The sequence below is a fragment of the Trachinotus anak genome, unplaced genomic scaffold (genome assembly GCF_046630095.1).
Source record: "Trachinotus anak isolate AG129_WGS33_773 ecotype Australia unplaced genomic scaffold, CSIRO_AGI_Tana_v1 ptg000003l, whole genome shotgun sequence".
NCBI lineage: Eukaryota > Metazoa > Chordata > Actinopteri > Carangiformes > Carangidae > Trachinotus > Trachinotus anak.
Genome location: NW_027273854.1, coordinates 22,081,896 through 22,092,826, shown reverse-complemented (window position 1 = coordinate 22,092,826; position 10,931 = coordinate 22,081,896). Strand labels below are relative to the sequence as shown.

The window sequence follows — 10,931 nt, the reverse complement described above, 5'->3', positions numbered from 1 at the left end:
AGTCCAACATGTAAACATGACCTGCTGTCATCTCTAAAGAAGTCACAGTAACTTAATCTAGCATGATCCCTAATAGTAGAAACTTGCTGTCCACCAGTTTCACCAGCTCTCTGCTTAGTCAACATTTGTCATTCACAGCCTCTTTTGATAAAAATCTAATTCTAAAAATCTTTTCAGCTCCTTCAACCTGTCACAGACCAGTGAGGTGAGGCTGGCAACGCTGCTTAGCTTCACAGCTGAACTTTACAGAAACAATCGGACAACTCTAATCCAATCACCATGACGTCACCCACTGTTTTAAAGCCTCAAGTTTGTAATTTGGTTGTCGCCATCTTGGTTTTTTGAAACCAGAGAAATACATACCCTGCATTATTGTGCATCTTCCTCTAAATGGACCATAATTTAAAAAAAAAAAAAAAAAAAAAAAAAAAATAATAATATATAGCATCATGTTGTATTGAAGAAGACTTGAAACAAGCAATTGAGACCATAAACTCATTAGGAAAACATTTACTGAGGTAATAAATCAGTCGCGTCCTGATGGTCATTCGATAGACTACAGGTTTAAGGCTCTTAAGCATTGGCTTCACTTTACAGACCTGGAGTCCCCCCCCCCCCCCTCTCAATACAGTCCATGCTCTAATCTAACCTTCATCTTTTTACAGCCTTCAATGCATAAAGGTCTAAATAAACCTACAAAGTCTTAAGCCATGTAAACATACTATATTTAAAAAAGTAACCAAGATTACATACATCATGTTTATGACAAGAAACACAGAAGTCAGCTTGTATTAGTATTTGACATTTTTTAATTGTGTTTGTCACATTCCCAGAGCTGAATGTCCCCCTGTACAAGTAAGTTGTATCTGTAGTAACTTAATGTAAAAAAAGAATAGGGATCCCTGGTGTGTAACAAAGTCAGGACTCACACTGATGTTTTATGTAGCAGCAGAGCATCAAGTTCATACAAACGCTGATCCTACACGTTACAGCCCTTTGAAAAACTGAGATCTGTGAATGAAGAGAAGCCAAGGCCGTCTGCTGGGACTCAGGATAACTGGCAGCTGGAGGGATTTCTTAAGTGAGAGTCAGATGTTACATAGTAAAGTCTGTCCATCCAAAAGATGAATATTAATAACAGCTGGGTGAAACTCAGGAGTCCAGTCGACAGATGGGGCTGTCGTAGACCATCTGCAGGTTCACCTTGTGTCCCACCAGCTCTCTGATGTTGTTGATGCCGTATTTAATCATGGTCGGCCTGTGGGACAGAGGAGAGGTGAGCAACAGTTCTTGTCGTACAAAGCGTAGCCATTACAGTGTTTGTGTCGTGTCTATTCGAGGTCTGACAGGTCAGAGCAAAAACAGAGGAGGTGGAGGGGGATTACTCAGTGTGGATTATAGAGCCTTTCCCAGTTCACTCGCTCCAGTTATTAGCTGAGACAGTTATCCTCAGTGCAACTCAGAAATCACTAGATTTAAATTAAAAAGTATTCAAAGTAGTCTGACCAACAAATGATCATATGATGAAGTTAACCTTTGAATAAACAGGGAGCTGCTGAATATGCATTTAAAAAGAAAAGAAATGAACTTGATTTGCTGCAAACAGCAATAAACAGTTTATGATCACACATGGAAATAAATAACATAAACAGTAAATTAAAATGATGTATACACAGGAATAATCCTCTGCAGACAATGAACCTAAATATCAGATATGTGGGTCAGATGTGAGCTCAGCTACAGGACTGATGACGTCTACAGACACACACACCTACCTTTAATCCATACACATACAGATATGCTCCCTTTATTAAAACACATGTTTTCTTCCAGCCGACACAGCAGTAAAATAAAATGCAGGTCAGATGTGATCTCTCAAAGCTGCAGAGACATTTACATTCTCTCTGTACACAACTAAACATGCTGCTGTGTGTTCACCTCTCCAGAGACAGGCCCCAGGCGATGACGGACACGTCCTCAGGAAGACCCATGGGCAGCAGCATCTCTGGTCTGAAGACCCCAGAGTTTCCCACTTCCACCCACTTCTTTAATCCTGTATGTATGAAATGATATGTGATACAGAGCTGGTGGAACAACCAAACCCACAGAGGAGAACTGCTACACAAAGGCAGAGAGGGAAGAAACAAGTGATACAGCGACTGCCTCATTGACTTATGTGGAATAACCAACTGAAGATTGAAGTTAATCAGAAAGAATATTTCTCAGTTACAGAAAACAGCTTGTGGAGACAAACAATTTTGTTTAAGCTTAAACTTAACTTTAGCACAGCTAGAAATGATTAGCTCAAGGCTAACACTAGCTTTGATTTGGTCTTGCGTCTGGTTTTATAAAAACAGTGTCATTCATGGTCAGAAAGCAGCAGCCAGGCGAACTGACAGTGACACAGGGACAACATGAGCTGTACCTTCATGGTAGCTGAACACCTCCATGCTGGGCTCTGTGTAAGGGTTGTAGGCAGGCTTGAAGCGTAGTTTGGTAATTCCTGGAAGAGAAAGACAGAACATTTTATCACCACTGTCTGCAATTCATTCAAAGTTTACAGGGACATGTAGCTGCCCAGTTATAATTTTTAAATAAATGTAGTGTTTAAGGCTTCTGAGTGATGGTTCTGTATATTTACATGTCTTACACATCCAACATAAGCACAACTAACCCTCAGGAACACTGAGCTTTTTGCTCTAATATATTTCCTGACCTAGTTTGGTGAAGAACTGATGCAGGATGCCCATGAGGTCTCCCAGTGTGAGTCCGTAGTCGGCCACCACACCCTCTATCTGGTGGAACTCGGCCAGATGGGTGGCGTCTAAAGTCTCGTTCCTGAACACCCGGTCAATGGAGAAGTACTTGACGGGGGTGAACTTCTCCTGGTGGATGGCGTAACATGCGTGGGGCGAGGAGGAGAGGGGAAGAGCTTCGTGGTTAATGACAAACACACAGGGAGTACATGCTGTACACCATGTGTCCAGCTGTTTCTCTAACAGTTTCCGCTCTTCTAGGAAAGCTTTCTGCAACTTGGCTGCAGGGATTTTCTCCCTTTCAGCCAAAAGAGCATTAGTGAAGACCGACACTAAGACCCGGCTCAGAGTCACTGTTCCAAGTCATCTCAAAGGTGAGACAGCAGCGGCTTCATTCTCCAGCTTCTTATTATGCAAGTGCCCTTAATTAACAGACCACCAACTTCCTCAACAAGTGAACAAGTGTGTGCCCTGTATGTGCAACTGACCTGCTGAGCAAGTTTATACAACATGCGTGCGCTGACTGCCGTAGTGTGAGTGCGGAGGATGTTCTTCTGAGCCTCTTCCATCTTCCAGTCGTATTTGTACCTGAAACAGCAGGACACAGCTTTGTTGATGCTGCTGCAAGATGCAGACACAACAACTATAATGTAACCTGTTCTGAGAGTGTGTGATTATGTCTCACCCCTGTGAACCAAAGCCTCCCTCTGAGTGGACCTTCTTCACTCGCTCCAGATAGTCCGGTGGGAACTCATGAGCGAGTGCTGGGTCTGGAAAACAGTAAAAGATCAGCATGAATCAGTTGGACTGGACCCAGAGAGCACGAGACACCCACCCCCACACAGAGCCTCTGTCTCACCTGACAGGAAGAAGGTGTCGTGCTGGTCTCTGGCCGGGTGCTGCTGAGGCTGGAACAGGGAGTCGAAGTTCCAGAAAGAGCTTTCTATGAAGTTGTTGGTCGGCATCTCAGTGAAGCTGCAGAGAAACAAAGTTCATTTTGTTTTTTTGCTCTTTAAAAAAAAAAAAAAAAAAAAAAAAAAAAAAAAAAAAAAAGGATGTGTGGGTGGCTTCCTTCACTGCTACTCACCCCATCTCCAGGAAGATCTGCCTGAACTGTGTTCGAACCTTCATCAGTGGGTGCAGGTGGCCACAGTCTGGGGCTACACCCATGGCCTCAAAGTTATAGGGCTTAAATTTCTTCTCCTTCCAGTTCCCACTGCAACAACAAGAATAAAGGAGAGGCGTTAGAGGAGGAAGGACTGCCTGCAGCTTTGACTCCAGCCGTTTCAACAAACCACAGTATCCTTGTTTCCTTTTCAGTAAACAGGTTTTCACGCTATCAGGTAATAAACAATAACTAAAAAAAAAAACCACCATCATCAGAGGGTTTATTATCTGCAGCCATTAAATCTACGGTGTCCACAATCGGTGCAGGGAAGTAAAAGCACCATCAATTTGAATTTTGGGCAACATCTGGATACAGCTTTTAGCTAAATCCCCTCTATGATATGATTTCATGCAAACCTGAGACGAGCCTTTTTCATTCTGCTGACATGTTAATACCTCAGCATGGAAACAGTCTAAGCTGTACGTGTGTCCATTATTTATCCTGATTTTCATTTCAAAGTATCTCACAGAGAGTGCCTGTCACAGGGTTCTCTACATTTATCAATAAGATACAATTTCTGATTATTAAATGTCAGTTACAGAAGGAAAAAAAAAAAAAAAAAGCTTTGAGTTTCAGAAAACTTGTTTGTTTGTGTGGTTTAAGTTCTGAGAAAAGAGGCATTTGAAAAACAATGTTCAGGACCTTGAATTTCTGAATTTAACATTTTTCCAGGACTATCAACCTACACAACTCCACTTTCTCTGTACCGACGTGCCAGTATAAATAAATGAGATCAGTGTTTGCTCCTGTTATGCTGATTGATGTTTTTGGTCACCATCATTTTGTTCTGCCCTGCCTTTAGGACAAAGTCCTCATCTTTGGACTAGTCCCCTTTTTATGGGCAGAGGTTTCTCTGTGTCCTCTGTTTGAGACCCTGCACACCGTCACTGACGGACAGAGGAGGGCAAACAGGACACGAGTTCCAGCTGTGCTAAAGTTTATATTAAACACAGGTGATTAAAAATACTTAAAACTAGTCTGGATAAGTAAAGAGTGGACTCACGTGGCGATCATCTCGGGCGTGAGCTCCGTGTCCTGTTTGGTGACAGTGGTGCTGAAGGAGTTTCCCTTAGTGATCCAGTAAGTCTTCACCGTCCTAAACACAGAAATAAAAATGACTGCAAACTACCATAAAGACACAGTGGGTGGTTCAATAATGGGAGTGATCCCCTGTATGAATATTACAGATTTAAACATTAAGATCTCATAATAACAACTGCTGACAAAGAAGTGCTGATCCAACTCTACTGTAGTTCTCAGTGGAGAAGGAAAACCAAACCTAAACTCAGAACTGAGGATAAACTGTTCAGTCTTGGTTTCATCAGACCAGAGAATCTAGTTTCTCACAGCCTCAGAGTCCTGTGGCTGCTTCATGTGTCTCTCACTGAGGACAGGCTTCTGTCAGGCCACTCTGCCATGAAGCTGCAGTGATGGTTGTCCACACAGGATCTGTGGAGCTCATCCACAGCGACCATCAGGTTCTTGGTCTCTTACTGAGACCCTCCCCCCCTGATTGTTCAGTTAGTCTGGGCTCAGCTCTTGGAAGAGTCCTGGTTGTTCCAAACTGCCTCCATGTAAGAACGATGGAGGCCACTGTGCTCTCAGGAACCTTCAACACAGCAGAGATGTTTTTGTGTCCTTCCTCGGATCTGTGCTGACACAGTCATGCCTGTGAGCTTCCTCCTCATGGTTTGGGTTTTGCCTTTTATAGACAGGTGTGTGATCAAGTCCAATCAGCTGAATTGACCACAGGTGGATTCCAATCGAGGTGCAGATACATCTCAAAGACAATCAAGAGAAACGGGAGCTACAGGTGGGAGGAAAGGGTCTGAATAATTGTGTCAATGTGATATTTCATTTTTTCCTTTTTTATAAATTAGCAAAACTCTGTTTTTGCAATGTTATTCTGTGAAGTGATGAGGGTAAAAACACTCTGTTAATGCACTGTACGTGTATCTTAACTGAGGTGGACACGGAAACAGCTTTCAGCAGAATACAGTCCAATACAACAATACAACAACACAACAATACAACAACACAACAAAGCATAAAAATCTCTAAATGAACCAAAATCTAAACAATAAAATCTGAAAACCGATCATTTTAACAAAGGTTTTATTCATTGTTTTTTTTCTGGTCATTTAAAGTCTAAATCGATGAAAATAATCGTTACTTTCAGTCTTCATTTTTACTACTTTGTCTAAATTAGACATGGCATTATAGTCTGCATCATTTATTTAATGTACGTCCATGAAGAGGATTTAAACTGTGGAAAAAAACAGGTTGTGACGTATTTGGTTACTTAGTAAACCGCACTGCAGCCTTGTTTTTTTTATGCTCAGAGGTAAATATTTCCTGGTAAGATCTTCTCTAAGAAGAGCGATGCTCAGTTATATCAGCTTAGTGCATCTCTAGTCTGGCTAACAGAGGTTGCTTCTGAGTAAGAGGATTATAGAAGAATATGCACCTTGGTCTCAATCCAGAGAAAATTTCAGTCGTCTAACACCAACATCCAAGATGTAGTCATCCGTTGACATTCAGAGTTTGAAGTTCTTGATTAGTTTTGTATCTATATAATGACCAACTGTAGTACAGAAGTACAGAGGAAGTATTACTGATGTATTTTGAGTGTTCAGGTAACACCATGATAAATCCAGCAGATTTCAACTGCATGTTAAAGTCTTATTTTGTCTACATTTTATATATCAGACGCTAATTCTGCAAACTGACTTCAACACAATAGAAAACATGACAGGAGAACAAAGGAGGTAAATGGATGAAGTGGTTAACATGGGTCAGTTCACTTGAATCTTGTGTAGACTCGGACACACACACAGGATGAGCAGTCTGAGTAACCTGAAGTCAAACTCAACAAGGAAATCAACAGACTATCCACAGATACTCTCAAAATGAGAGTATCAAAAGACTATTTCACAAGTTATCTAAACAAGATATAGGAATAAGGCGACTGACTCACCCAACTGTAAGTGGAAGATTTGATTCTTTAGACATTTTGATTTGTCAGTGCATTTTTATAGATTATCAATTCATCTGCCATTTTTCTAACTGATTGTTTTGTCTATAAAATATTACAAAATAGTATTTTTTTTGTCAAACAACCTTCAGCCAAACAATATTCAGTTTTACATCATAAGACAAAGAAAAGCATCGTCACATTTGAGAAGCTGAAATCAGAGGATGTTTCAGTCATTTCTGCTTGAAATCATTATAAGATTATCAAAACAATTTACTTTTGATCAACTAATCGTTTCAGATTGAATGAAAACTGAGCCTGTAGTTTCCCTCACAGTGAGAGGCTGAGAGCACGCACGCGCACATGCATACGCATACGCACACGCACACGCATCCAGATTTGTTCATTTTCACATATAAAGAAAATCTGATGATTAGGTCTCTTTTAAAAATGGAGGCTTTAGTTATCAGGGACCTCAAAAAATGTTATGTCACATCCATTTAACTTGCTGGCTCTGCACTAAGCCATGATACTGACATCACCCTGAAATGTGGCCGTAGGTATTAAACAGGGAGGGAACTTCAGACTGTCCCAAAGACTCACACCATACACATTATTCATGCACAAAACTAACGCTGCACCTGATTTGCACTCTAACAATAAAACTGCCTGGGTAGCTTATACAGATATGTTATAACACAGAAGGATTTTAGTCAGCCAGCATCTGATGAAATGTTGGTCAGCCACCGTATTCTCAGAATCAGAGATATTTCTGGCAACCTTCAGGATCGTAAGGAGTTACAAAACCAGTGCTGGCAGCAGGAGCAGAGTTTCAACAGTTATAATCAGTTCTCAGCTCCTACCACAACTATTCAATGAAATTGTTAAGACCTGAATCAGTTTCAAATGTAATCCCAACCTCCTGCTGATTTATGGAGACAACCACTGAGGCACAACAAACCTTCTACTGCCACCTACTGGCAGACAGAGGTGCACTTTCACCTTTTATGTCTGAAGGTCTGTGGACTTACACTTCAGAGAGCAGCTTCCTCTTCTTCAGCTCATTCCTCTCCTTCTCTTCCAGCTGAGAGGTGTTGCCTTTCTGTACCAGAAGCAGCTTCTCTCTGACCTGGTCCTCTACGTTCTCCACCTGAGCACCAAAACATAACACAGCAAACACATACACAACTTACTTGTGGGGCCACCGATAACAAAAAGCCACATTAGCAGGTTGTTATGAGGAAACACATACAGTCCTGAATATCCTCGGGCCGCCCTCGTGTGCCTTGTCCACCCTGATCCACTTGTTGGACATGGCCTTGCTGAAGCCGATCTTCCCAAAGGACAGTTTCTACACAGGGACAAATGAAGAAGTTCAGCACTAAAAACACGCCCTGCAACTTACACTGTAAAAACCAACCTTTAATAATTTGTCATAAATGAGCTGTGCAAAGTTAAAACTGTCAGCATTTAGAATCAAAACCTCATTTGTACCAACAAACCAAGCATCATTTGCATCAATCAAGTGAGTGAGTGCTGATAACTTTTAGTTTTAGTAATTGGACACAAGAAAAATCATTTCAAAATAAAACAGGAAATCACAAAAACAAAGCTTGTTTTTTTTAGGAGAAGATCATGATAATTATAGTGTTGAGTTCCTAACTTTATATAATAATAATGATAATAATGTAGATTTTCAAAGACAAAAAAGACAGTTTTTCTTCCTGTAAATTTCCATGAGGAGCATGATGGGAAATACTCTCAAAGGAATCTGTCTTCTGCAAACAGTGACCCTGCAAGATCCCAGTCTCAACAAAATCTTATAGTGTGAGACTTAAAGACTGTGACTTACTACACCTTGTCTTTACATGTGAGAGGGTGTCAGACTTTAGTCTTTGTAAGTCTTTTGGTAGACATTAGTGCAAACGTTCTGTTGACAAGTTCTTTACTTGATGAACCAGAACCAGAAACAATGCATACATTACCTCAGTGTCCAAATGATTGTATACTTAACTCATTAAATCAAGACATTATTATAATCAATATTATACTTCCCAGCATGCATTGTATTTGGGTTATATTTTCCAGACTTGTTTTTACTAGCGTTATGTTTCTCAGATGAGTCACGTGGTCTTTTCTCCGATGACGTTCACTCCCTGTACTCTTTCTCTGTGACACACTTCATCCACAGATTTTCAACCTCAATCCACTAAATCCCTGATTACATGTGGCTGTGGTGATAAATCAATGTGGTGTATGAGAGATCCAATACTGCAACTGCTTTACAAGCCAAACACCTTTTCACAATATGACCAAAAAGATGTAGACTAAACTTGACTTTACAGCTGCTTGCCTTGTTCCTTTGAATTTTCTCAGCTTCTACAATTTCAAGTGTCTTGTAAACACAAGAAACGCAGCTATTCAGTCTCAATACCAAGTACTAACTACCAAAGTCAGTTAAATTTATTTGTACAGTAGATCACCTCGACCATAATTCTTTCATGTAGTGTTGTTCAGTACATGTACAAACAATCTTTAAAACAGAATCTTCAAACTGACATTAAACAACCAGAATCACTGGCCGTTAGCAGGGCAGCACCTCTCAGATAAAAGCTTTTTAAAAGACAGCGAAAGCCACAGAAACAATCATGATGTGATGGCTCTGTTGCCGTGACCACCAGCAGACTCTGCAGTGATCATATGATAGAGGCACAGCCCCACCAGCAGACCCCCCTCTGGTGCAGCTGCTGATTTGGTGCCCCACTCTTCAACAATTTACTGTTCAGAGACTTTCTAATGAGACTTTTGTTCCTGAAGTGGATGCAAGGCTAATTTTTGTGTGCTTGTCTGTTGTTGAATATGATAATGATAATGAGCATTTTACTACATTGTTTTTTGTTTCAAGTGTTCAGGCTTCAGGTTTCAAAGGCGGCCTGTTGAATATTTAGGTGCCATTTTTCAAGGCTGCCATCCTTCCCCTTAGAGTCTACACCTGAACCCAAATTAGACTGGATGCTCACAGCAGTTTCACCAGGTCTCCACCGGGACCTGTCCACCTGTAGCACTCACCATGAGCTCACTCTGCGCCAGACCCTCCAGCGGGGTGGAGCTGAAGACCCGGGCTTCATGGCTGCCGTGCTCGGCTATCTCCGTGCCCTCACCCGTCAGCTCCCAGCGTTTGGAGGAGCGCAGCTCGGCGGAGATGATCTGGACAGAACAAACACGACCGTCACCTGAACGTCACTTTGACAGCGTAAATCTGAACTGGCTCACTGAACTGTATTGAACTGTGCTGCATCCTAAAGCATGTGGGTCTGACGGTGCTGGGCTTTCTAAACCCGTCAGCTCTGACTGACAGCTCTCGACTCTTTAAACTTGACGTCCTTATTGCATCAGTCACTAAATGAACGATGTTAACGGTGGCAGTCGGACTTCCGCCGCTACTCAGCCCGGGAAACTCACGTCGCCGACAGCCTGCAGACTCTTCACGGCCCCGACGATAACCTGGTGGTCCAGCCCGAGGCTGTTCGCCACTTCCAGGCTGTCCACGCCATCGTCCGCCTTCTCAATCCGCTGGAGGAGCGTCTCCACCACACCGGCGTCCGCCATGCTGGAGCCCTGCGCAGCCAAGAAGAGACCGGATGTGACGTCGTCTTCCCAAAGGCCGAATTTACTGAAGTGGCGAGATGTAAAAACCGAGGAAACGGATTACCGTAAATACTGTAGTCAATTTACTTCTGCGCTGCCCTTTATGTTATTTTGGAAAAAAGTATTTTCAGTTTCCTAGAACATGAAAATGTGTCGATTCTTTCGATTCTGTTGGCCAAATTTTAAAATAAAAATTTATATCAATATGGTAAAAAATAATATCCACAAAGCAGGTCAAATGGTGCATTGATTTGATTCATTTCTGCGAATTCAGATGCTGGGAAAATTATATATTATCTTCATATGAAATGTAATCAGCTCCTATTTTTGTTGTTTTGCATCACAAAGATATGGGGCCCAGAATATATAATATTGTCTCTTGATC

General features: G+C 41.6%; 1 protein-coding gene across 1 annotated transcript; it reads right to left on the bottom strand.

Moving 5' to 3' along the window:
- Positions 1–791: 791 nt before the first annotated feature.
- farsa (phenylalanyl-tRNA synthetase subunit alpha) lies at positions 792–10,541 on the bottom strand. Its single transcript, XM_071474557.1, has 13 exons — positions 10,361–10,541; positions 9,968–10,105; positions 8,151–8,249; positions 7,930–8,048; positions 4,928–5,020; positions 3,844–3,972; positions 3,616–3,731; positions 3,442–3,526; positions 3,245–3,344; positions 2,717–2,885; positions 2,426–2,503; positions 1,939–2,053; positions 792–1,258 (listed from the first exon to the last, which is right to left on the bottom strand). Exons 1-13 carry the CDS (start codon positions 10,505–10,507, stop codon positions 1,153–1,155), a joined length of 1,494 nt encoding a protein of 497 aa, XP_071330658.1. The 5' UTR covers positions 10,508–10,541; the 3' UTR covers positions 792–1,152.
- Positions 10,542–10,931: the final 390 nt, after the last annotated feature.